The sequence below is a fragment of the Cynocephalus volans genome, chromosome 10 (assembly GCF_027409185.1).
Source record: "Cynocephalus volans isolate mCynVol1 chromosome 10, mCynVol1.pri, whole genome shotgun sequence".
NCBI lineage: Eukaryota > Metazoa > Chordata > Mammalia > Dermoptera > Cynocephalidae > Cynocephalus > Cynocephalus volans.
This window is the reverse complement of record NC_084469.1, coordinates 2,092,413-2,118,468: the sequence shown is the minus strand read 5'-3', so window position 1 is coordinate 2,118,468 and position 26,056 is coordinate 2,092,413. Positions and strand designations below refer to the sequence as shown.

At 53.7% G+C, this 26,056-nt stretch overlaps 2 protein-coding genes across 2 annotated transcripts in view; one reads left to right on the top strand and one right to left on the bottom strand.

The window, feature by feature from the left end:
• Positions 1–7,760, bottom strand: part of LOC134389621 (collagen alpha-1(III) chain-like) — a 10,175-nt gene extending 2,415 nt beyond the window's left edge. Inside the window, exons 1-4 of the mRNA XM_063113193.1 lie at positions 7,744–7,760; positions 7,543–7,628; positions 6,611–7,246; positions 1,446–1,643 (exon numbers count right to left, since the gene is read on the bottom strand). Coding sequence (XP_062969263.1) covers positions 1,446–1,643; positions 6,611–7,246; positions 7,543–7,628; positions 7,744–7,760 — 937 coding nt within the window. The remainder of the gene's footprint in view (positions 1–1,445; positions 1,644–6,610; positions 7,247–7,542; positions 7,629–7,743) is intronic.
• LOC134387173 (signal transducer and activator of transcription 5A) lies at positions 6,964–26,056 on the top strand. The gene is made up of 19 exons (XM_063109522.1): positions 6,964–6,976; positions 7,749–7,886; positions 8,235–8,391; positions 9,534–9,623; positions 12,098–12,272; positions 16,365–16,495; positions 16,715–16,866; positions 17,355–17,510; positions 17,913–18,095; positions 19,595–19,682; positions 19,783–19,905; positions 20,284–20,376; positions 20,855–21,061; positions 21,677–21,771; positions 21,863–21,993; positions 22,469–22,624; positions 23,286–23,337; positions 23,635–23,739; positions 24,658–26,056. Exons 2-19 carry the CDS (start codon positions 7,759–7,761, stop codon positions 24,818–24,820), a joined length of 2,385 nt encoding a protein of 794 aa, XP_062965592.1. The 5' UTR covers positions 6,964–6,976; positions 7,749–7,758; the 3' UTR covers positions 24,821–26,056.

The following is a 26,056-nucleotide window of genomic DNA, read 5'->3' as shown; positions in this document are numbered from 1 at the left end:
ACTAGGCACCAAACTAGACCTGGCTGGCTATGTGCACAGACACCAAGGACGGAATGTTCTGGGTGACTACCTCAGCAAAACAGAATTGTTGTCATCCTGGGACAGGAAGGAAAGTCTGACACCTACCTCTGTCTGCTTGACAATTCAGATGAGGTGAGACCCTCTTCTTCTGGGCCTCAGGGACATATTTCACTAAGTTGAGGGGACACCAGACTGAGACATGACACGGAAGGAGTCTTAGAAACTGAGCAGGAAGCTAGGATCCAGAAAGACCCCACAGAGGACCCAGAGAGAAAGATCCCAGGGAGATACCTGGGGATGCAGAGATGTCCACTGGAGGGTCTCATTTCTTAGTCCACCCTCACGTGAGACAGGAGAGAGAGAGAAGCTTGAGGGAAGAACCTGGAAGTCTAGCCCCCAGCTCTAGTGTATACACCCCCCACTCCCAGCCAGGACTGACTGTGGCTCTTCCTCTCACTCTCATAGATGCCCGCGTGGCTACTGCAGGGAACCTCCCCCACTTCATACTCTCCCTCACTCCTGCCCTACCACAGGGAGATCGCGAGGCCATTTTCTGGGAACATAATTAAAACCATAACCACGATGCCTTCTATCCAGAGGCCCAGGCTCATGTGGCTTCCCTCTCCAGACCTCTCTAGACCCCAGGAGTCAGGCTGGACCCAGGGGAACCGCTTCCATATGGGGATGAGTCCTTTCATATGGGGATAAGTCAGTACAGGCCCTAGAGCCATGGGGAGGAGGCACGGGACATTCAACAGACTGGAAGGCAGAGACCCCAGATCTCCAAGGCCTCAAAATGGAGGTTTGTCACAGCTGCTCATTTGGAAGGGGCTCTGTTGGTGCCCAGGCTTACTTCTGCAAGAGTGTGGGTGGTTCCAAATCCCAGCTCTGCCAACTTACCAGCTGTGTGACCTTCATCAAAGTACTTACTGTCTCTGAGGGCCTCAGTTTCCCCTCAGGTGTAAGACACAGTTAGGAGGTAAAGTGTAGTATAGGTTTATAAACACATAGAATCTTTCTGGGAGTACACACAGGACCCTAGTAACTGTGATTGCCCCTTCAGAAGGGAGCTGGGGGACAGGAAAGGGGAGAGACTAACTTATCACCACACATCCTTTTGAATCTTTTGTATTTTGTACCATGTCCATGTATTACCTATTAAAACATCAGCAAAACAGACATTTTTTAAAGGAAAAAATAAAGAGAGGTGCCTGGCTCACAGAAGACAGTCCATAAACAAGCGTTTTCTCTCTTTCTTTCCCTCAGCCCCATCCCCAGCCAGCTTGCTGGGCCAGGAGGGAGCCAGTGTTGCGTCAGGTTGCGGGGAGGGGAGGGCATATGAGCTATGGACGTGCAGGTCCTTGCAGGACTCCCACCTAGAGATTCTCACACACTGCTCCCTGTCTTGCTCCTGTGTACCTCACCTGTCTGGGCTCCCTTCCAGCCAGAGCAAAAGGGTTGGCTCTCAGGAAAGCCCGACGATCCCCCTGCCTCCCCGGACAGGGTCACCTCTCCACCCTCTCCATCCAGAGTCCTGGGGCCATGTTGCACTATCCGGGGAAGGCGGGGCTGATACAGAGAAGAGAGCAGAGTGCCACTCCGGCCAGTATCTTGCTGGCTTGCTGGGCGGGTTAAGAACGCAAAACTCAGACCAGCTCCAGGCAAAGATGAGGCTGCTGCTGCTGCCATGGGTGGAAAAGCAGGTTAGTAGGACCAGAGCAGGCAGAGGCCAGGGCAGCAGAGGGGAGGGGTGAGTGAACAGGGGTCTGCCCTAAACTTCAGAGCTCTGGGAAGTCCCAATGCTGTTTTAGCGACCTTCGTTAATCAAACCAATATTTCTGAAGTCTCTGTTATGAACAAGCAATGGGACATAGCTCTTCAGGCAACTAGTTAGAGCCATAAGAAGAGGCCTGCAATACAGATGGGACTGAGGGACAGAGGAGAAAATGCCTAGCTCTATTGGACAAGATCCCTGTGCACCTACTATGAGCCAGGCTCTGTGAGTGAGTCTTAACAACAATCCTGGTGGGTGGGTCTTGCTGTCCTCCTTTTGAGAAGAAATGAGAACACTCAGCTCAGAGAGGCAGACTCACTCATCCAAGGACACACACCAGAGCCAGGGACTGTACCAAGTCCTTAGGATTCCAAAGCCTTTGTGTTTCCCTCTAGGCTACGCTGACCCCATGAAAGAAGAGGAGGATTTTATCAGGTGGCCAAGGGAGGAATGACAATCCGCATATGTGGAATGGAGGGGGGAAAGGCTTGGAGTTGACACGCCAGCGTGCATGGCTGAAGCACAGGTAGGCCCATGCTTGGGGCTGATCTCAGGAGCAAATGAAGACCAGGTCAGTAGCCAGAGAGAAGGTGATGGGGCATTGGCCCAGGCTTCATTCTGGGGCTGGAGAGCCCCCTTTTGAGGCTTGGAGCAGGGGAGTGGGCAGGGAACAGGTGGGTGCATCTGAGACTTAAAAAACCAGGGAACAATGAGAAACAAAGACAGCAAGAAAGGAACCCGTCCAGTCATAACAAAGGGAAGTGGCAGAGTGATGGGGGACGGCAGGGAAGGAGATGCACAGCCCTCTCCCACACAACCCCCAGAGGGCTTCAGGTCAGGTACTGGGCTGGCCAAGGCACAAATCATTTCTTGTTAGGCTGGAAGGAGTAGAAGCTAGCTCAGCAGGAAGAGGGGCCTGATAGTCATCGTGGAAGAGGATAAGAAGACAGACCTGACCCAGGGCTACTCAGGACAGCGGCCAAGCCCAGTCAGCTGCCCAGTTTGCTTGCCCACCCACATCTCTGGCCAGGCGCCTGGGCCTACCCCTGCAACGGGTGGGCTCCTTCCTGCCCACCTGACTGGATAGGAAATGTGCACCTGGCACAGACCCTGCACCCCTCCTCCCTTTGTCCAGAGAGAGCCTGGCCTGCAAGCCTTTCCCTCAAGGCAGCAGGGCATGGCAGCTGGGTGAAGGGGGCGGGACTTCCCCCTCCCAACCACCCTGTCCAGTCTCATACCCCTCCTTCACTCTATTCCCAGAAACAGAGGACAGTCTCCATGCCTCAGGCGGGATTGCCTTTTGTTCTCTTGGTGACTTCACTGTAAATTGAGTTCTCTGAAGAACGGTGGAGGACAAGGGACAGAGGTAGGAACGGCTTCACACTGGATCCAGCAGCTCCTTCCCCTCCCCCCAGTTCACACAGAATTCCTCACCACACACACACACACCCTCCGAAGGTCCTGCTCTGTCTTCATGGACAAGAATGGGATAGAATTTCCACAGGGGGGTACCAGGGTGAGAACTAGTCTCAGAGGTGGGGTGTATGCTGAGCATGGGCCTATGGCCCTACTTCTGGGAGTCTCCCCCTCTGCCGCAGGGTACAGGGATGCTTCCTGGAACGCCTTCAGCTTTCTTGGGAAGGCCCTTCACCCCCACCCCATCTCCTATCTGGCTCCCATGCAACAGGAACTCTCCTTGAAGAAGGGACTTGGAAGAAACAAAGGCATCTCCGTCCCACCTCCGTCCACCCCCAGGGATGGTAAGGTCAAGGTGACCTCAATCTGTTCTCCCCAGGGCAGGAGCATTGGCAGGGCCTTCTCAGCTGACTGGTCTCCAAGGGCAGGGCAGAAAGGGGACTTGGGATAATTCTTCTCTTCCTCCATAAATTTGAACCCACCTTCATATAATGTATAAGTCACACTGCCTCCTTCAACAGAGCAGGGGACTGGGCTGGTGTGGGGATGGAGGTGCCCTGCTTCATACTGCAGAACAATGATGGGCTAGTCCAGCCAAAGGAGACCTCTTCACTCTGCAGGTGTGTGCTGGGTGGAGGGAAATCTAGAAAGGTTGTACAGAGAGACCTTGCCCACAGGGGCAGGCAACTTGGATCCTGGTGCCAGCTGTGCATTTACTAGCCAGGTGGCTTTGGGCAGGGCTCTTTCCTGGACTCATGGAAGGCGATAACTGTGGCCATGCCTGCCTTCAAGGTTGCTGCAAGGATCAGTTGGTTGAAGGGTACAACCACGGATATATACAAACGTTACACGATGCAGTTCAGGGTGTGTATATAGTGTGCTAACTATAGACTTGGTTGTGGATTTATTATTATTCCCAATGAAATACGGTCAGTTTTCTTTTAAGGAATGTATTCTTGTAAGATATTTTTAATCCTTCCTCATTCTCCGTCTAATGTTGCTAATTACAATTAGGGGTGAAGGCAGTTAAGGGCAAGGAGGACTGCACCTCAGTCCAGACCGTAGGCAGTTTCTGATCTTCCTGAACCCCATCCCCTAGGCCTTAGTTTTCTCCTCTATAGCCTGGCCCCCTAAAACCTCTAGGGTGCTTTGTGGTGGGAAATAGAAGAGACCAAACCAGGGGACTGAAAGCAAAAAGAAACTCCAAATTTGACATTTCTGGGTAGTTGTGTTATCCAGAGCCATGACCACAGTCACCTCTGCCCCCAACCCAACTCTGACACCCTTCCCTCCTCCACTCCCTTGGTGGCCTTTGCTCACCCTGGGAAAGTGCCAAAGCTCCTCCGCCTCCTAAATGCATCTCAAAGGGAGAACAGGGGCACAAAGAAATGGAGAGAAACCCAGACAGAATCAAACAGAGAACTGGACAGAGACCTAGAGAGAGAGAAAGAGAAAGAATCAAAGCAAGAAGAGGAAACATGCCATGAAAGACACTGGGAGTCAGGGCCTTACAGACAGAGACCAGACCAGGGAGAGCCAGAGGTTGGCCAGGGGAACAACCACAGGACACATAGTGGGGGTTGGGGGGCATGTGAGGGCTCTGAAGACACTGATGCCCACCGTTTTAGACAAACCCTTCCAGTTCTGTTCACTGGAACCTCAATGCTAGCTTTTTAGGACCCAGGACTACCCCCACCGTAGTTAAGCCAAGCTCAATCCAGCTGGAGCAGCAGGCCTCTGCAGACCCTGGGGGAGGAGTCTGGAGAGGCTGCTGGAAGTGGGCAGACAGGTCCCCCACTCTTAAGCAGCCACCCCCACGCCACCTTCTCCCAGGTGCCCAGATGTGAGTGCAAGGCAAGGGTGGTCCTCTGCCCTCCAGGCCTGGCTGAGAGGAATGGAAACCCAAGGAATCTACTCCCATCAACTGAATTCCACACCTGCCTAAAGTGAAAGTCTGGAGAGTACAGCTGCCAAATGGGGCCCACCCACCATGTGGCAGTGGGTTTGGCTTTGCCACTGACAGGCTGAGCGACATTGGCCAAGTCACTTCCCCTCTTTGGCCTTTGTTTTCCCACTTGTAAAATCATCTTTATGGCCACTTCCAGCTCTGACACTTGGCACTCTTTCCAGGTGACCCCTAGTTCTGTATGTCTGACTCGCCCCTGCCAGATGCACTGCACAGAGTGGGGGAAGAAGGGAGAAGAGGGGGTCTGCTTCCTCCTCTCCACGGCCCTGCTACAGAACATCTGGGAAGCAAGGCTTCCTTAAATCCTCCACACAGCCCCATACAGTTTTCAATTCCTTTCCTTGTGATCCTGCCAACTAAGACACTGTGACCACACATGGAAGGCGGGGAGAACCCAGACGCTCCAGCTTCTGCAGCTTTAAACTCCATTATTTTTCTCTGAAGTAAAGAGAATGAAACTTGTGGGGGGGGGGAGTAGTGAGGGGCGAGAAGGAGGAATGGAGAAAAAAGGGCAGATCCGAGAAGGAACCAGGGAAGGCAGCAGGCAGATGAGAATGATTCCCTCCAGGACACAAGGTCTTGGCCCAGCTGGGCCCTGAGTGGGCAGCCAGGCTGGCCCCTCCCTTGGTGCTGCCAATACCAGCTGCCAGGCAGAGGGGAGGCCCAGAGAAGAGGGAAGCTGGGCAAAGGGGATGGAAGGCTTCCGGTCTGGCCTTTACCAACCTCTTGGGCCCGGGGTGGGGCGTGGGGTAGGGTAAGGGTGGGAGATTGGGAGTGGGGTGGGGGCACTCTTGGGGAGGAGGAATGTAACCCAGGCAAGGCTCTAGAGAGGATGTTCGCTGCTGTGGCAATGCCTGTAGGCAGTTGTGAGGGCATGAAGATTGAAGATAGCTCCTCCCTGGACCTTTGGGGAGGTTACTAAGACCAGCCTCAGATGTGACCGGGCAGGGGTGAATGCAGGGGCAGGATAGTTTATGGATCACAGGTTGCTGACTAGGCCCTGTGCCCACGGTGTGGCCCTGGGCAAGCCCCTTCCCCTCTCCGAATCTTCGTTTCTTACCTGCCAAACTGCGGAGCAGGGGAGGGTTGAAACATAGGATTGCCAAGGTTCTTTCCTGTTCCTCCTTCAGCGGGTGGGTTTAGATGGTGGGAAGATGGGAGGCGGGGCCGGGGCAGTGGTGACGGTGGTGAGCGTGGCTTCCCTGGAATCCCCAGTCCCTCCTCTCACAGCGGCTATGCCTCCCAGGTCACCAAAGCAGTGGCCCCCACCCCGCATAAACACACAGGCGCATTTGTTTGTTAGAGCCTCCAAAGACGACAGAGCTGGCAAGCATCTCCAGCTAGTCCGCCTTTCCCTCCTCCCATTTTACAGATGAGAACACTGAGGCCTTGGTTTGGAATTTCCAGAGCCCGGGATTTCCCGGCCCTCCCACCCCCATCCCGTGGGTACTCCTGCGCCTGCTGCCCGCCACGTTCCCGGGACGCTCCCGCGGAGCCGCAGGCGAGGGCTGGCCGGGACTCCCGGGGGACCCCGCCGTCCGGGCACACCCCGCCCGCCGCCGCCGCCGCCGCCGCGCACTCGCCCGGGAGCCCGCGACCGAGGGCGGAGGCGGGAGGGTGTCGGCGAGAGCTCGCGCGCTGTGTATGGCCTGTCGGAGGCAGCTGACCTTTGAGGAGGAAATCGCTGCTCTCGGCTCCTTCCTGTAGTAACAGCCGCGCCGCCGCCAGCAGCCCGGGCCGGGAGCGGGAACCGCGGGCCGCAGCGCCGGCCCCGCCGCCGGACGGCTCGGCCCCACCAGGTGGGTGGCCCGGGCGGCGCGTCCGGGGCGGGGCGCGCGGAGAGGGGCACTCGCCGCCCGGGCCCCCCGGCGCCCCGGAGCCCGACGGCGGGGCGCAGTGCAGGGATCGGTCCCCGGCACAGAGCGGGAGTTTCGGCGGCGCAGCGCGCACGAGGGACGAGGGACGAGGACGGGGATGAAGCCCGGCGGCCGAGGGTGCGCGGCGCCGTCCTAGCGCGCGGTGGGCCGGGGGCGGTGTCGGGTCGGACGCGGGAAGACGCTGGGGCACGGCTGGGGGCGCGCAGCCGATGGGGGCGTCCCTCTCCCCAACCCTCCGACCGTAACGACCGAGCCGTCGAGTGGGAGCCGCGCTGCGCTGCCCTCACTTTGGGCTGGAATATCCCGCTTTCCCAGAAACTGGGACTTGGGGTCCGGGGCGGGCGGGGGGATTCTTGAGGCCCGCTAGAGGGCCTGTGGGCCCCCGCCGCAAGTTTCTCTTTCAGATTCTAGCCATCACCCCCTGGGGAGGCCCCGGTGGGGCGAGGGGAGAGGGGGACGGGGAGGGCACCTGCTTCTCCAGCCCCCACCCTGCCGGCCCCAGCGGGTTCCTTGTTGGAGGGGAAGGGCGGCCTTCCCCTCCTCACCATCTTTCTTCCCACACAGGAAAGCGTGTCTGCGGGAGGGGAGGGGCCCAGCCTGACTGCGGTTCAGGGATGGTGGGCATGGCAGGGCCGGGGTAGGCCCGGCCCTCAGCTTCTGGGCGGGCACCTCTTCAGCCCTCTGCTCGCCCTAGGTGAACGGCCATGGCGGGCTGGATTCAGGCACAGCAGCTGCAGGGAGATGCACTGCGCCAGATGCAGGTGCTGTACGGGCAGCACTTCCCCATCGAGGTCCGCCACTACTTGGCACAGTGGATTGAGAGTCAGCGGTGGTAGGTGCCCCTGCTCTGCACCTTCTTCTGCAGGTCCCTACAATCCAGGTCTCTTGGACTTTAGATCTCCTCTTTGTGGTTTAGTGTGACTCTGGTTCTGTCTGTCCTCTGAGCGGAAGGGGGAAGGGGCGGTGTCCCTGGGAAAGGGGAAGAGGGAAAGGGGAGCCAGAGGAGGGAGAGAGGCTGTTTCTAGACTCTTTTGCCTGTGGAGCTGCCAGGGGCAAGTCTTGTGGGCCCCGGAGTAAGTACCATTAGTCACAAACCTGGTATTTCCACTCACTTTCGGAGCATGACCTCTTTGCCCAAGAGGGACCACAGTAGGTTTCTCTCCCCTGCCCTGCCCCCAAGGGATGCCATTGACTTGGACAATCCCCAGGACCAAGCCCAGGCCACTCAGCTCCTGGAGGGTCTGGTGCAAGAGCTGCAGAAGAAGGCGGAGCACCAGGTTGGGGAAGATGGGTTTTTACTGAAGATCAAGCTGGGGCACTATGCCACGCAGCTCCAGGTGGGTGTGAGCAGGGAGGCAGTCCGCCTTCTTTCAGCATCAGAACTCCTGGGTTTTTTCCTGGCTTAGCCACTGACTCATCATGTGACCATGAACTTATCAGCAACTTTTCTTCAATTTCCCCCACCCCCTCTTTCTAATTGAGACCTGTCAGATTCCTTTAACATATTACAAAGCAAGGGGTGTGTTGGCGGGGCGGGGGGGGGGGGGGGGGGGGGGTGCTCCCAACAGAAAAGGGATGGGTGAGCTGCCATTATAGACAGATCAAGCAGAAGGGATGGAGGTAAACTGAATCAGGATTCTTTTGTAGGAGAAAGGAAGACTGGCAGAGTCTAGAAATGAGGGAATGAGGCAATGAGACATCCCTCATGGGGCTCTTTTAAAGGTGGGAGAACTGTTGACATGGGGTGAGAGAGGAGCAGTGTTGCCCTGGAGGCAAGAGCTGGATAAGAAGGCTTTGAATTAAGTGTTTAGAAATAAGATGTAGATTCTCCTTTACATGGGGCCTGGGGCTATACAGAAAGACAGGGGTTTTTGTGGAAGCAGGAAAGAGGTGTGGGTGGTAATCACCGTCAAGTGTTTATTGGAACTCACTTGTGTTTTTTAGAGAGTCCTTATACAAGCAGCAGGGTGCCAGGGAAATAAAAGTCCATCGCAGAAGAGGAAGGAAAGAGGAGAAATCTAAGGGGAAGCAAAATAGGACCTGAGGGGCAGGAGTATGGTGGAAAGTACCTTGACCTTGTCATCCATCGGATGCCCTGAGTCTTCAGTCATCTGCTCGCTTACTCGTTTGCCTCTGGACAAATAATTAACCTTTCCGAGCATCAGTTTTCTCATCTGTGAAATGGGGATTGTAGTTTCTGCGAATGTCATAGGTTTTCCATGCTGTGAGAGTCAAAGGAAATAGTAGATTGGAAGTGCTTTGTAAACTGTGGGTTTCTAATTCACTGCAAAACCAAATATGAAGATCTGGGAGGGGAAGTCAAGGGAAGGAGGGAGAGAGGTGTCTTGTGATAGTTCCTGAGGCTTCATGGGAAGAGCTGAGGCAGGGGCTGAAAAAGAGGAAGGGGTGGTCATGGCACTGCTATGGGCATGTTGGGAGCAGAGGGTGGCCATTGGTGACTGCTGTCGGATTGTTTCAGAACACATATGACCGCTGCCCCATGGAGCTGGTCCGCTGCATCCGGCACATTCTGTACAATGAACAGAGGCTGGTCCGAGAAGCCAACAATGTGAGTGTCCAGAAGGTACGGGGAGAAAAGTTGGGAAGTCCTTCCATACACTTTTCTCTCCAGACACAATTGTGTTTATATAAAACACTAGCATGAGGAGAGCACCAAAGAAATAAGAGTCCTGGCAAGTGTGAGAGGCAGTATGACATGCTGGCGTGGAGTGGCCCCTGGGCTCAGTCTCTGGCTCTACCACATTACTAGCTTTGTGACTTGAGCACGTTGTTCAACTTCTCTGAACCTCTGTTTCTTCTATTGGAGAGTGGGGATAGTAATAGTATCTACCTTATAGGGTTATTATTAGGATTAAATAAGATATTATGTGGGCCAGGGATAGACAAACACCAATGGAACAGAAGAGGAAACTACACACACACACACACACACACACACACACACACACACCCGGGAAACTTGTGCTGTGTCAGAGATGACATTACCAATGGAACAGAAGAGGAAACTACACACACACACACCCCCGGGAAACTTGTGCTGTGTCAGAGATGACATTACCAATCACCAGGGAAAAGATAAATCAGGCTGGAACCAAAATAAGAAATGTACCCTGTTCAAAAAAATAATAAAATTTAAAAATAAAAGTAAAAAAAAGAAATGTACCCTGGTGGCATCTGTGAGGAGAAATGGAGCTCAGGTCTGTGTCGGAAGAAATAACACAGGCAGGTCAGAGAAGTGAGGCCCAGGGAGAGGGAACGGGGATGCATTTCTCATGTTCAGAAATCATAAAGGCGTTGAACATCTGCGTGGACCATGGTACAAATGCTATGTTATCTGCAGTAAAGCAAAATGAATTTCATTAAGTGATAATACCATAATTAAAGACCTTAGAATGGTGACTGGGGGGTAGGAAATATTTATTTATTGTTGTAGACACTGGTTTCAGGAATTTTACAGTTCACCGAATAAACATTTAATTGAGGTCCTACTGTATGTCTGTTGCTGGGCTAGGACTGGAGAAACACATAAAGACCTGGTCCCTGCCTAGAAGGAATTCTGGCAATGACAGATTCTCTAGAGGTGAGCTGAGTGCTAAGGGGGCATATACGGGGGGCATATATGGAAAAAGTATTCAACTCAAATTGGGGCAGGCTAGCAGGGGGATGGCCTGAGGAAAGGGATGTCTGAACTACAGTGAGGAAAGAGGGGAGGAAGGAGGAGGGCTGAGTTTTCTAGCCAAAAGTGACGACAGCATATCCAGGGCAGGAAGGCATTGGCCGTCTTATCACATTTGAAGACTGGCGAGTAGTCATTGTAACTGGGGAGTCACAATAGATAAAGCTGGAGGGGGGCAGAAGCCGGGTCACAAAGGGTCTTCCAGCATAGCCCCTGTGTCCCCTGAATTGTTGCAATCACAGAGCTGCCCGCAAACCTACCAATGAACTCGGTCCTGACTGAGAAATACATATCTATGACACTGGCGGTGTTGTAGTCCAGGGATCATTCTTTCTCCCAGCCCTAACACTGTTCTTGAATACCTCTGATGTTCTAGGCCTTGGGAATTCCGTGGTGCACAGTACAGAAAAGGTCCTAGTACCTGAGAACCTCACATGCTTGTGCAGGGAGACAGATCAGAAAGAAGTAAATACAAGAACAAGACACAGATAAGAGCAGTGCTGCTGTTAATTGGCCCATTGGAGAAGGCCCCTCTGAAAATGTACCTGTTGAAGTGCTTATCTCAGGAGGATTTGGTGCCGTAACAAGTGCAAAGGCCCTGAGACAGGAACATGCTTGTGTGTTCAAGGAACAGAAACAGAAAGCACACACAGCTGCTGTGCTCGAGAAGAAGTGAAGCTGGGGGTTGAGATAGGCAGTGGGTGTCAGCTAGGCCAGCAGAGGCTATGGGAAGGAATTTGATTTTATTCTGAAAAGAGTTAAGCGGAAAGACCCTGAAGACTTTGTCCCCTGTCAGTCAGGTGCTGAAGGAATGGCTGGGTCTGAGGAGGCCTTGTAATGCCTCCCCTGGAATTTCATTTGGGGGTTTCCAGGACATCTGTGAGAGCTTCAGTCTCTTCCCTCTTCCTTCGGTCACAAGCATATCTTGAGTGAGGACAGACGATGTGTGTTCACACAGCCCTGTTCCCGCTGTGTCCCCAGCACCTAGCACAGTCTGTGGCATTGGGTCAGTGAATAAATGTGGAATGAGAAGTGATCATCATTAGAAAAACCCAGATGACACCTGGGATGTATTGAGTTCTAGTCACTCCAAAGGGAATTAGATGGACCCTTTTTGGAATACTCTGGTGGAGGCCTGATTTGAGATAGAAGTTTCTACTATGAAGGTGCCATTATCTGCCAGGTTACCTGTTTCTCCTCTCTCTTTCCGCTTTCCACCCAATTCTGGAAAAAGACTACCCTTCTGATTCAAACGATCCTTCCTTCTTACCCCCAAGGCCTGAGGTTTTCTCCCACCCTCTGCCCCGTGCACTATTCCCTGTTACCTCTGCTCAATCTGTCTCCAGTGCAGCTCTCCTGCTGGGATGCTGGTTGACGCCATGTCCCAGAAGCACCTTCAGATCAACCAGACATTTGAGGAGCTGCGACTGGTCACACAGGACACAGAGAATGAGCTGAAGAAGCTGCAGCAGACTCAGGAGTACTTCATCATCCAGTATCAGGAGAGCCTGAGGATCCAAGGTGAGGCGGGGGCAGCATGAGCCCTGGGTGCCCGAGCAGGGGAGAGAGGAACATTCTGTGAGCTCCTGCAGGGTAGGGGCTGGGGTGGTGTCCATCTCCCCAGCAGCTTGCCCAAAGCCTGGTGGGAGTAAGGGCTCCCTGTGGTTCAGCCCCTGCCATATGCCCTTTGTGTATAATTCATTTAAACCCTCACAACAAGCCTGTGAAGTAGATAGTTGTGTTACCCCCATTTTGTAGAGGGTAAAACTGAGGTTCAAAGAAAACAAATAACTTGGTCTAGGTTGCCGATAAGTTGCAGAACTGGATTTTAACTAGAGATATGTCATAAAATCCCTGCACTTTACCAACCAATATTCTCTCCCTAATTGTAGGTATTTGGTGAATATCTAAACAAATGAATGAATATGGGCAAAGTGTTCCCTACCCAGACGGAGGACTTGTGTTGGGAGTCCCCCTGGTTGAACCAGGCTGGGGAGAGTTGGAACTCCAGGAGTGCCCCCTTTTGAGCCTCACAGATAGAATGTGGACGTGGGGGAGAGGGTGATAGTGGAAATTATTCCTCCTGTCTCCTGGCTGTTGTTTGCCAGTGGCTGGCAAGATAAGGGTGTGGGGAAAGAAAACATTAACTCAGAAGGAATTAACTGCAGGTACAATTTGAGGATTCTGAGACATGGCCACTCAGTCCAGACTGACCCCAGAAATATACTACCCCATCCTAGTGAGAACAAGAAGCGCCAGCCTGCCTTTTCCTTTGCTGTCTCCTTCAGACTTCATAAGGCAGAACCTTAGCTTATTGCTGTTAGACTATGTATATATTTCAAATGTAGACAGCACATAGTTGAATCTTGCTATATGTGTATGTATGTATATACATATACATACATACAGAAGTATATTCAAAGCTATAAATTTCCCTCTAAGCACTGGTTTAGCTGCATCCCATAATTTTAGATATACTGTATATTCATTATCATTCACTTTAAAATATTTCTAATTTCTCTTGTGATTGACTCTTTTACCCATAGGTTATTTAGAAGTGTGTTTAATTTTCAAGTGTTTTTTTTCTAGATGTTGTATTATTATTGATTTCAATATCATCTTGTTATTGAATTCCACTGTGATCAGAGAACATACTCTGTATGATCTCAGTCCTTGTAAATTTATTGAGACTAATTTTATGGCCCAGCATGTGTTCCATTTTGGGAACGCATTTTGTGCATTTGAAAAGAATGTATGTTCTATGGTTGTTTCATTGAAAAATAGAAGCAATAAATTCAATATTGTTAACATAAAAGGTAATATTTTACAAAAAACAAATATGAAATCTCTATTTTCCAAACCGAAAATGGGTAAGTAGAGTGGCATTGCTTTAAATATTTGCAGTTCTCTTTAAAGTTAGGCTTAATAAGAGATAGCTGGACCTTGTTTTCAGTCTGTTGTGATACATATCTTGTAGCATCTGGAAAAGTCTACTGTAAGATACTAAGAGTGAAGTAGGCAGATAGGGTCTTATGAACTTATGAAAACAGTTTGGATTTTGTGGATCCCCATAAAGGTTTCAGTGACTTTCCAGGGATACCTGGTCTACCCTTTGAGAACCACTGATCTATGTCTCTATTGACTTATTTGCCTAATTGTTTTACCAGTTGCTGAAACAGATGTATAAAAATCTGTAATGACTGTGGAATTGCCTACTTCTCCAATTAATTCTGTAAATATTTCCTTTATATATTTTGAAGCTTTATTATTAGATATATGTACATTTAAAACTATTGTGACTTTCTGATATATTGATACCATAATCATTATGAAATGTCTTTCTTGATGCTCTTTGTCTTGAGATCCACTTTATCAGATATTAATGTAACTGCTCCAGTTTTTTTATTCTATGTTTTGCACACCATGTCTTTTCTCCATTCTTTTTCTAAAATTTAAAATGTAGACATATACTTGAGTCTTGCTTTTATTTATTCTGATAATCTCTGCTTTTAATTGAGATGTTTAGTCCATTAACATTTATTGTAATTATTAACATAATTGTGTTGAAGTCTATCATTTTAATATTTATTTTGTTGTGTCCCTTTTTGTTTTTTGTTCCTGTGTTCCTCCTTTTTTGCCTTTCTTTGAATATTTAAATTTTTTTTTAGAATTCCGTTTTCATTTAACTATTTAAGCTCCACTCCTAACCCTGTCCTGTCAGTGCTTTCTATACCCCGAGGCCAGCACAATGCCTGAAATACTGTAGGTATTCAGTAAATGTTGGCAGCATGATTCTAGCATATCTTCCTCCCGTCTGAACCCATCCCAGACTGACCCCAGAGAAAAGGTAGCCCCTTTCTACAGTGGGAACAGACTTCAGGCTATTATTTCCATTCTTGTCCTTTGACTGTTGACAGTGTTTATGATCCTGTACTTGGGTTTTCTGTTTCCTGGGCATGGGTTTAAGTTTGGATTCTGATCTGGGTTTCTACCCATCATACAGTGTAGTTCAGTCTCATTTATCAAGCTCAGTCACCAAAAACACAGACTATCGATCTGTTTCTGCGAGGGGAGTCTCAGCTTCCTCCAGAGGAGCAGGGCAGGTGCCTCACGTCTCTCTGGCCTCCTTCCCAGAAACTTCTGCAAATTGCCAGGAGAGAGCAAAGTGGGTCACTTGCACGGGGAGGCTGAGTCCAGGTGTGGGAATCACCACCGCCGTCCCCGTGGGAGGGCAGGATTCCCAGGGTAGCCATCCAGACTACTCTGATCTGTTTCCTGCCTGGATAACACTCACCTTGCTCAGTACTCAGCCATGAGATTGGAACCGTCTGTCTAAGCTGTGGATCCAGGCTTGACCTGGCTGCCTTAGAGTGGATTTTGTCTGTCCCATCTTGTGTGTTCCATGGGGCAGGGACTAGGTCAGTGTGACATGGCCCTCAAAAGCCAGCAGGACTCAACCGAGACGTGCTGCCGTGCACGTCTTCTTGACTCAGCCCGAGCAAGGAGACTGGGCTGTTTAGAAAGGTTATTGGAAGGGAGCAGTAATCGCAGGACGTAGGATAGCGGTTATCAGGAGGGAGGGATGGATCTGCCAGCAGGGGAGGGTGGACAGAGGCTTCCACTGTGGAAATGTTTGATTTCCTAAGCTGGGCTATTGATGCACAGCTGTTCCTTGTATTACTCTTTCTGTTTCATAATAGCAATTTCGACAAAGGTAATTAGCCCTCACTCTTCTCCTGCTCCTGCCATCGGTGAGATTCCTAACAGCTAGTGTGGAGGGAAGCTGCCTCCCCCGCCCTCCTTTTCCTGAGAGAATCTGGCTGTATCGTGTCCCCAGTGGGCCCTGGACACACTCTCCCTTTTCTGGCTGTCTGTCGGTCTGTCTGTCTCTCTCTTTCCTGGTTAGTCAGCTGAGTTCACAGTCCCCGAACCTGGACAGACACGTAGTCACCTTCCAGCACCTGGAGAAAGTCATTCTCCCCCGAGGAGGCCTGCAGTGCTCAGGAGATGCACAGGGGCTTCCCTGATGAGGCTTCACTGTGTGGGGACGGGCTCAGCACTGCTTGTCTGTCACCCTTCCCTTCCCGTCCTGTCGCCCGTCAACCAGTGAGAGCTAATCCCACATAGAGCTTGCACGTGCCCTGCAGTTTCCTGAGCATTTTCCGTATCATCATCTATTTAGTCTTCACAGCAACTCACTGAGGTAGACGCCATGATTCTCCCAGTTTATGCATGGGGAAACTGAGACACAGGAAAGTAAAGTGATTTGCCTGAGTTCCCCCAGCTAGTAGGTGGCGGGGCACACGTCAGACCCAGGTGGTCTGGCTCCAAGCTGGAGCCCCTGTGGGAGGGCTGGGCGGCCAGCCATGTGGGGTGGATGGAGGGTAGACCACAGCGCAGGACCCCCCTCAGCTCCACTCCCATCTCCCACTGCCCTGGGGAGAAGCTTGGAGTTGGGAGGCCAGAGGCACCGGGATGTTAGGAACCCCGACTGCCACTGGTGGGCTCTCTGATCCCTGAGGGTCTTGCTTCAGGACAGGCGAGTGTGGCTCCTCTAGGCCTCCTGCTGGACGCTGGAAGTGAGGGTCATGGGTGTCCTGTCCCCTCCTGCAGCTCAGTTTGCCCCGCTGGCCCAGCTGAACCCTCAGGAGCGTCTGAGCCGGGAGACGGCCCTCCAGCAGAAGCAGGTGTCCCTGGAGGCCTGGCTGCAGCGCGAGGCCCAGACGCTGCAGCAGTACCGCGTGGTGAGTGGCTCCAGCGTCCCTGTCCTCGGGCATGAGCGCCACAGCCTGAGTCTCTGGGACCAGACAGAGGAGTAGAGCCAGGCCAAGAGCAGGGGGCCAGGTCCCCTCCTGCAGGGGGCGTGTGAGGGTCTGGGAGAGGGAAGTGCCATTACTGAGTGGGGCCCTTCAGAGTCATTCTCTGGGAGCCCAGAAGGGCCTGCTCTGCCCACCTTCCTGCAGGAGCTGGCCGAGAAGCATCAGAAGACGCTGCAGCTGCTGCGGAAGCAGCAGACCATCATCCTGGATGACGAGCTGATCCAGTGGAAGAGACGGCAGCAGCTGGCCGGGAACGGAGGGCCCCCCGAGGGCAGCCTGGACGTGCTGCAGTCCTGGTAATGGGTGTTGGGGTGGGAAGCAGACAGGGCCGCAGGGCTTGGGGTGGTGGCACAAGCAGCTGCCTCTGCCTCCCGTGTTGGCACATGCGGCAGGTCCCCTGTGACTTGTGACAGGTCTTATTTCACCAGTGGGCCTGGCTCCCAATCCAGGCAGGGGTCCCCCATCCCGTGCCACCTCCCAGGAAGGGAGTCACAGTCTTGAGGAACAGGGCAGGGCTCGGTGTGCAGAGTGACACTAGGGCTGGTTGGGCCCAAATTGGGGCGGCCCCTCCTGTGGGTTTCTCTGTACTTCTGGAAGGCAGGGGCTCTGCTCTCCACTAGTCGATTGGAAGGGGCAGAAAGCAGCCGGCCTTCCTGGGTGAGGCCTTGCTGGGTGAGGGTGCAGCTGCGTCATAGGGGCAGTCCCAGAATGGGAGCTCCCAGCCTCTGGCCTGGGGTGCGGGGGTAAGCCATCATCCTCCCGTGGCTCTTGGGCTCCTGTGCAGGTGTGAGAAGTTGGCCGAGATCATCTGGCAGAACCGGCAGCAGATCCGCAGGGCCGAGCACCTGTGCCAGCAGCTGCCCATCCCCGGCCCAGTGGAGGAGATGCTGGCTGAGGTCAACGCCACCATCACAGACATCATCTCAGCCCTGGTGACCAGGTGACTGCTGGCTCTTGGCGACTCCGGCGGGGCAGGGGCAGTTTCCACACGGTGGGCAGGTGGGAGGCAGCAGGTGCTTTCCAGCCCAGGAGCTGGTTTCAGTCCTCTCTCCATCTGCCTCATGCCCCCTTCCCTCTCAGTCTCCGGTTGCTCTGGTCTCTTGGGCTGCCCTTGCCCAGTTTCTGTTGTGGACAGTATGACAGATGTCCTGTGCCTGCAGCCTCTGCCAACTGCTGCGTTCACTTCCCTCCCTCCCCACCGTCCTCCCGACTCTCAGTGGCCTTCCTGAGAGCAGACACTATGCCGCGTGCTCTGAGCCCCGTGCGAGGCCATCTCCCCACACAGACCTTTTCCCCTGAGCCAGCAGCTCATCTTCCGTCTGGTCACTTGTGTCCCCTGCAGCACGTTCATCATTGAGAAGCAGCCCCCTCAGGTCCTGAAGACCCAGACCAAGTTTGCAGCCACCGTGCGCCTGCTGGTGGGCGGGAAGCTGAATGTGCACATGAACCCCCCGCAGGTGAAGGCCACCATCATCAGTGAGCAGCAGGCCAAGTCTCTGCTCAAGAACTCCGAGAACACCCGCAAGTAATTGTGCTGCTGCTTCTCAGTCCCTGCTGCTTTTCCTTGTGTACTTGCAGGAGGAAGAAAGTAATTGGGCCTCTCCCTCCCATGTCCCATGCCCGCCTCTCCCCGAGCTCAGGTTTGGGAGGTTGCTTCTGTGTTGGGGACTGCACGGCCTCCCTGCCTTTTGTGCCATCGTCCCAGCGTATGGATGTGTCTGTGTCTCTGTAGTTCACTCTTTCAGTTCCAGTGTACACTACACTCCTCCTGCTCAGAGACGTTCCCTAGTCCCTGTCTGTGCCCAGCACATGATAAGTCAGGTATTATTAGACTGCTTTGGTGTTTCTGTCCCTGTGCTAAGAAGTGGGGACTCAACTGTGTCCTCACCCAACCTGTTGACCAGCAGAGTAGGCAGCAGACACCGAGAAGTGACTACTGGTGCAGCCGTGTGATGAGGGATATGTACAGGGCACTGTGGAAGGGGATCGTGGTGTGGGTGACGAAGAAATGACCACTGGTCTCAGGGCCCCAGCTGAATAGCAGGAGCTAGTGACAGGGGTGGAGCAGGAAGGCTTTCTCAGAGAGAGCACATACCATGTCCTGGAGGAAGAGCGCAGAGAAGGCATTTGTGACTAGAGAAGAACTGGGGGCAGGGGGGCCCAGGGGTCAGGGCGGGCCACCCAGAGGGTGCGCAGCGGATGAATGAGTGAGCGAGTGAGTGAGCGATGTTGGAGACTTGCTCCCATCCTTTGTCATCTAATTAAAAAATGTTTACTGAGTGCCTGCCATGTGATGTGGGGAGGAGGTGATGAAGAGGTACGGGGTTCTCACTCTCTGAGAGCCTGTATTTTTGCTGTGGAGACAAACAATAATATACTTTTTTGTCTTTTTGGTCTGGTATAAGGATAATAATATACTTTTTAAAAATAAGTCAGTGCCTGTCAGAGTGATATCATAGCGTCTGGATGTGAGTTCAGGGCGGGGTTTGGTAGTGAGCAACACCAGAGCGGTGGTCAAGGAGATATTGGAGCTGAGACCTGGATGAGTGCAAGGTCAAGAGTGTTTGGGGGTGACAGTGAGAGCAAGCGCAAAACCCTAAGTGGGCACTAGGCTTGGCATATTTAGCAGACGGCCAGGGCCTGTGTGGTTGGCATGTCCTGAGTGGGTGGAGAGGAACTCTGTGAGGCCAGGGGCTGGGCAGGAGTTGATCATGGGTTCTTCATAGGCCATGGCCATGGTTTGTATTTTAAGTGCACTAGAAGCTGCCAGAGGCCCCAAAGATCCTCACATCAGTCTCAGTGCCCAAGACCAACCTCCTGATGGAGATCGAGACCTCACCCTTGTAGACCTTGCCTTGGGTACTCTCAGGTTGACGGAGAAGACAGTAACCCAAAGAGACGCCAAGGAACACTCTTAGGGAGTCAGGGGCAGGGGCTGCTGGCAGGCCTGACCAGAGCGAAGACCCCAGGCCAGGATGCGGACAGGACCGTGCTCCTAGCCTGGGGCTCCCCTCTCCTTTGCAGCGAGAGCAGCGGTGAGATCCTGAACAACTGCTGTGTCATGGAGTATCACCAAGCCACGGGCACCCTCAGCGCCCACTTCAGGAACATGGTGAGGACAGAGCCCGGCCCTTGAGGGAAGGTCTGCCCCAAGCAGAGTCCTTGTAAGCAGCTGCCCTCTCCCTGTCCCCCTCTGAACTCCCGCCCTATAGTCGCTCAAGAGGATCAAGCGTGCTGACCGGCGGGGTGCAGAGTCCGTGACGGAGGAGAAGTTCACGGTCCTGTTTGAGTCTCAGTTCAGTGTTGGCAGCAATGAACTTGTGTTCCAGGTGAAGGTGAGGCCTCCAGCTCTCCCATCCCCACAGGTCACCCAGAAAGGTGAAGGAATCTGTTAGAGGCCACCTGGCAGGTTTGGGAAAGCCAGAGAGCTCTGAATGCCCACAGGGGTCCCAGACCAGTTACGCAGTGATGCTATCAGAAAACCTCCTTACACTGTGGGCACCTGTTTGCTAGGTGATAATTTGGCACTAGCCCATGCCACTTAGGCAGTGGGCTAAGAACAAATATGTTCTTTGTTTGCTCCTGCTTAGGTTTTGTTGGGAGGAGTTTGTGGTTAGAATTGTGGGTAAGGAATGCAGATTGGGAGTCTTGCTTTAGCAGGGTGCACAGTGACGGGGGTGATACTCCAAATCTCATTCCTTTGACTCCCATAGACCTTGTCCCTACCTGTGGTTGTCATCGTCCACGGCAGCCAGGACCACAATGCCACCGCCACTGTGCTGTGGGACAATGCCTTTGCTGAGCCAGTGAGTTCCTATGGGACCCCCATCTTGGCCTCCCAGGCCCTAGGAATCTCCTCAGGGTCAGCTCTAACCCCTCAGTCCCCTGCTGAATGACCCTTCCTCACCCAAGGACCCAGAGCCAAGCTGAGGGGAGGTGAGAAGGGAGCCAATGGGCAGCCCCTCCCAAGTTTCTGGACTGGGGTCTCCAATTTCTGTGAGCTTGGTCTTTGGGCCCTAGTTGTTGTTCTTCCTTTGACTATGGCTCGGGTCCCTGATCTCTGTCCTCAGTCCCCTGGTCTGGGTCTTTATCCATGCATGCCCACCCCTCCGCTTCCCCTGCCCCTGCCTTTCTTTCCCTTTGTGTTTGTGTCTCCTTTCTGAATCTTCTCAGGCCCCTCTGTCTCTTATCTGAGTGTGTGTGCGTGTGCGTGCGCGTGCGTGTGCGTGCGTGTGTGTAAACTTTCCAACTTCCCCAATCTGCACTGTTTCCCCTCCCTCTCAGGGCAGGGTGCCATTCGCCGTGCCGGACAAAGTGCTGTGGCCGCAGCTGTGTGAGGCGCTCAACATGAAATTCAAGGCCGAAGTGCAGAGCAACCGGGGCCTGACCAAGGAGAACCTCGTGTTCCTGGCGCAGAAACTGTTCAACAGCAGCAGCAGCCACCTGGAGGACTACAGCAGCATGTCGGTGTCCTGGTCCCAGTTCAACAGGGTGAGGGGCCCAGCCAGCTGCCTGCCTGGGGCCACTGGCGTCCTGTCACTCCTCCCCACCTCACCTGCCTGGGCTAGCGCCCCACTCTCCACCCCCAACCACCATCTCCTACAGCAGGAGAGATGGGGGCTTGTGCTCCAGGAAATGCAGGCAGGGGCCATGAGGAATTGCGCTCAGCTTTGAGAGCCAAAGTAGGACCATGGAAGGAACCAGATCCAGAAATTAGGATCCTTGGGTTCTAGTCCTAGATCTACTAACTCATTTGCCAGTCCCCTTCCAGTCTCTATGCCTCAGTTGCTCCATCTGTACAATGAGGGGACAGGGCAGGAATGATTCTGGAGGTCCCGTTCAGCCTGGACAGTACTTTATACCTCCCACCCCACCCATAGGATGGTCTTGGCCCCCTGTGTCTTAGCAGCACGAGGCCAGTTTACTCTCTGGTTCCCTAGGATATGAATGGGGGGCCATGTCAGTTTATGGGCTGCTGGAGTGTGTGGGCAAGTCGGCTTGAAGAATTGGGAGAAGGTCTGGATGGGGGAAAGAGGGCACTGACTCTCCTGGGTCACCCGGGACCAGGGCACTAGCCCTGACTTGGGGTTTCCTGGGGGCCCTCAGGAGAACTTGCCGGGCTGGAACTACACCTTCTGGCAGTGGTTTGACGGGGTGATGGAGGTGTTGAAGAAGCATCACAAGCCCCACTGGAATGACGGGTGAGGAATGGGGACAGAGGGTCGGGGGCTGCGAGTTCAGGGGACAGTGGCGGCTGGCCCAGCCGTGACACTAACTGCTCCATGCACCCAGGGCCATCCTAGGTTTTGTGAATAAGCAACAGGCCCATGACCTGCTCATCAACAAGCCCGATGGGACCTTCTTGTTGCGCTTTAGCGACTCAGAAGTTGGGGGCATCACCATTGCCTGGAAGTTTGATTCGCGTGAGTGCCCACTTTTCCCACTCTCCAGCTCCAGGAGCCCTGTCCCCCACTCCCATGCTCCGCACCCTCCGCCAGGCCTGCGTCCTTAGAGAGTACCCACTGGGAAAGGCAGGGACTTTGCTCAGAGTGTGGGAGGAGTGTTGCTTGGACATGTATCCCTTCCTACCATTTTCTGTTTTGGAGAGCCCCAAATCCCTGGCCCTGCAGACGCCAGACCTGCTGGGCCAGTCCTCCGGCACTGGCTGTCCCTCCTCTGCCCTGACCCAGCCTTGCTGGCGTCTACTCGCCCAGCGTGCTGAGTAGAATGTTCCTGCAACTCTTTCTTCCCTGCACCGCCACCAAGTAGCACGCGGGTGGGGTTGCAGGGCAGGGTAGGAGAAGCCCGATCTCTCTGTAAGCCTGCCTTAGAACCCCGCAGCCTTAGTCTTCCTCCTGCTGGCGGTAGGTTGTGGGAATGAGCTTGTCCTTTTCACAGCGGACCGCAACCTGTGGAACCTGAAGCCGTTCACTACGCGGGACTTCTCCATTCGTTCCCTGGCCGACCGGCTGGGGGACCTGAGCTATCTCATCTACGTGTTTCCTGACCGCCCCAAGGATGAGGTCTTCTCCAAGTACTACACTCCTGTGCTCGGTGGGTCCTGCTCCAGGGCTCTGCTGCCTGCTGGCCCTGAGCTGGGCAGTGGGGGGCTCCTTAAGAAGGGCCCGGCGGAGAGGATTTCAGGGCTCACCGTTGAGGAGAGGGAAAGCGAAACCTGTCCTAGCTGTCTTCTCTGCAAAGTGAAAAGCTGCTTGTATTCTCACTTCTGCACCCTTGGAGGAAGAGGGGCAGTGCTGGAGGAGGAGGTGGGGGAGGAGGGGATAATCCAGCCGACAGATGATGCTCTACCCCCATCTTAACCAACTGCTTCACCACTCCCCACCCTCAATCTCCCCCCAAGTTGAATGCAAGAGGCAAAATGGACAGGTCTTTCCTCTTCAACCTGTCCCCAACGCATCACTTGGATTTGCTTCTTCTTGTTGATTCTATTTCCTTGGCAGGGGTAGGGGCAGGGAGGGAGAAAGCAAATGGCCAGAAAAGAAACCAGGAAAAGGGATGGGAATGAAGCCAGGGTTCTCAGTGACCCTCAGGCTGGGTCCATCAGCACGTGTTTATTGGGAATCCTGGGGAAATCTCATCTCTGCTAAGGCCCCAGGGTGATGGGGGCAGAAGGCAGGCTGCATGGGAGGTGTGCTTACACCCCACTCTGCAGCTCCTGAACACCTGGTTCTCACCGCTGTTCTCCCCTTGGCAGCTAAAGCAGTTGACGGGTACGTGAAGCCACAGATCAAGCAAGTGGTCCCTGAGTAAGTGTCCAGGGTCCAGCTCTGGGTCCCCTGCTGCCTCTTCTCTCCTCCCCAGCTGTCCTTCCCCAGACAGTGCCGCCCCTCCTGTTCCCGATCCCCCAGGAAACCTGGCCCAGCCCTGGGGAGAGAAGTGGGCTAGGCCACGCTGTGGCCAGTCCCCAGGGCCCCACTCCTGCAGCTGAGCCCCAGGGCTTCTACACCCCAAAAAAGACATAAAGACACCCCTGGGTCCCTGCCCAGGTCAGCTGCCAACCGGTCTCCCTGGCAGCTGCGCCTCTGTTCTGCTTCCTTCCGCAGGTTTGTGAACGTGTCAGCGGATGCCGGGGCCAGCGCCACCTACATGGACCAGGCCCCCTCCCCAGCGGTGTGCCCCCAGGCCCATTACAACATGTACCCACAGAAGTAGGTTGTGTTCTCGGGGGTGTCCACAGGGGAGGAGCTGGGGACTTGGCCTCAGGCTGGACCCCTGGCGGGCTGGTGGACGGAGGAACCCAGAGCTCCTCTAGGTCTGAGACCACCCAGCCTGGGCAGGGAAGGCAGTGTCAGCCAGGAAAAGGCATAGAGCATTTGGAAGCTAGACATAGCAGGGTCCAGTTCTGACTCTGGTAACTGACTAGCTTGTGTGACCTTGGGAAAATTACTGAGCCTCTCTAGTGCTCAGTTTCTTCATCTGTAAAAGGAGGCATGAACACCTACCTCATGGATTGCGGTGAGGATTAAGTGAGCCAGTGCAGGTAAAGCCTTTACACAGGTGGGGCTGTCATAAGGGCTTGATACAGGGTAGCTGTTCGTGGGGTGGTTGTTCTCAGGAGTCGGGTGGAACAGGATAGAGAATTAATTCTCTTCTGAGCTGTGAGTGGGCCTAGGCTGGATGTATGGGTGTCAGCAAGCTACAGTGGGACCACCACAGGCTTGGGAGTCACAATGACCCAGATTCCAATCCTGCTTCCGCTACCTGCCAGACAGGTGGCCCAGAGCAGGTTTCCTAACAAGGCCACGTTGCTCAGTGCATGGCGTGCTGCCTACGATTTAACTGAATAGCAATGCAGGTGGGCAGGGCTCATTGGCTCAGCCAGTGAGGACAAGGAGAGGGGAAATGAACTCCCTGAGGTCATTCAATGAGGTAGCGAGAGATGCGAATAGAAGTGGGGTGTCTCCCACGGAGCCAGTGACTGCTACCCAGCTTGTGGGGGGGGTTGGCCAGAACTGGCCCTGTCCCCATGAGACTCTGGTTTGAGTGGGGAGCAGCCGGGGGCTGTCCCCCAAGATCTTGGGGCTGTGAGACATGCCAGTTCCCTCTGACGTCCCTCTCTTTACCAGTCCTGACCCCGTCCTCGACCAGGATGGAGAATTGGACCTGGACGAGACCATGGATGTAGCCCGGCACGTGGAGGAGCTCTTACGCCGACCCCTGGACAGTCTTGACCCTGACCTCGCCCCACCTGCTGGTCTCTTCACCACTGCCAGAGGCTCCCGCTCATGAATGTCTGAATCCCATACTTCTCTTTGGCAACAATGTTCAATGTGGAGAGGTCATATTGTGACTTTAGTATTGCTGTGCATACTGATGCCTTTGCAGGCAGCATGGGGATGCGTGCGTGTGTGTTGTTTGTGCACGTCGTGTGTGCCTGCCTCGCCTCTGCAGTCGTGATCTGTGGCTGCAGTAGCAGCCGCCTGCTTCAGATCAAGACATCTGAGAGCCCGCTGGGTCTCTCTGTCGTGGAAGAGACTGAGCTTCCGTTGTTGCAGGTACTCAAAGCAGGCAAACCTGTTCCTCCCACATCCTTTATCTGCTTAGCAGCTTTTTGAATGAAATTATTCAAGAAGGGGAAGGGAGACAGGGAATGTCTCTAAGCTTAAGTGTTACTCCTGAGTGAGAAGCTTTGCCCCCCAAGCGTGTGTGTGTACATGTATGTACACGCATCTGTCCTCGTGCACATGTGTTGGTCTAATTGATTCTTTCCCTCAGGAGAGACATTGGGGTTCATTCTTGAGTAATATTTTATACTTTATTGAACGTGGACTCCAGGCTTTTTGCAAACTCTCAGAGCTTGTCTAGGGCATGGCCACGTCCTTAACACGGTAGAGCTGGGTTAATTTGAGTCAGGGCTGTCAGAGCTGCTCTGAGTTTGTACTTTCTTGGTCTCTTGTCCTTGAGCTGGTGGCGGAGTGGGGATGCTTGGGCTTTGAGTCTGTGATTCCATTGCCCACATTCTACGTGACAAGATATCCCCTCCCCGGCCTTCTGTCCCTGCCTGTTTGCAGCCTTGCTTAGAGGAGAGGAGGGAGAGACTGGTCCAGGATGTGGTGGGTGAACAGGGGGCCTGGGACTTGTAGGGTTGATCCCCTCCCTCCTGGAAAAAAAAAAAAACATGGCAAGAGACAGCAGCAGATCAGCCACTTGCTGCATGCCTGTGGAATCTGGAGTGTGGGGCAGAGCCGATCTCGTTGGATGCTGCTGGGAGGTGGAATCTGGAAGAGGCCTCACGCTGTTGCATAACCAGCTGTGGTCTGAGCAGGCCTTGCTCCCAGCCTTGCCCAGTCCTCCCTCAGAGGCCATGCCACATGCAGCCAGGGCAGCTGGCGCAGAAGACTTGGAGTCCCAGGTTTAAACATCTCTGAAGGGAGGTGGGGACGAGAAGAGGGATTCTTTTGTACTTTGTACATAGGCCACACATTTGTGTAAACAGTGTTTTTGAATAAAATATTTTTTTCATAA

What these genes read in the sequence shown, in the direction of transcription:
- LOC134387173 (XM_063109522.1), top strand. Translation starts at nt 7,759, where the DNA reads ATGGCGGGCTGGATTCAGGCACAGCAGCTGCAGGGAGATGCACTGCGC. An exon ending in TGCCTGGAAGTTTGATTCGC is followed by an intron (nt 21,994 to 22,468) that starts GTGAGTGCCCAC and finishes TCCTTTTCACAG; the next exon opens with CGGACCGCAACCTGTGGAAC. An exon ending in ATCAAGCAAGTGGTCCCTGA is followed by an intron (nt 23,338 to 23,634) that starts GTAAGTGTCCAG and finishes TTCCTTCCGCAG; the next exon opens with GTTTGTGAACGTGTCAGCGG.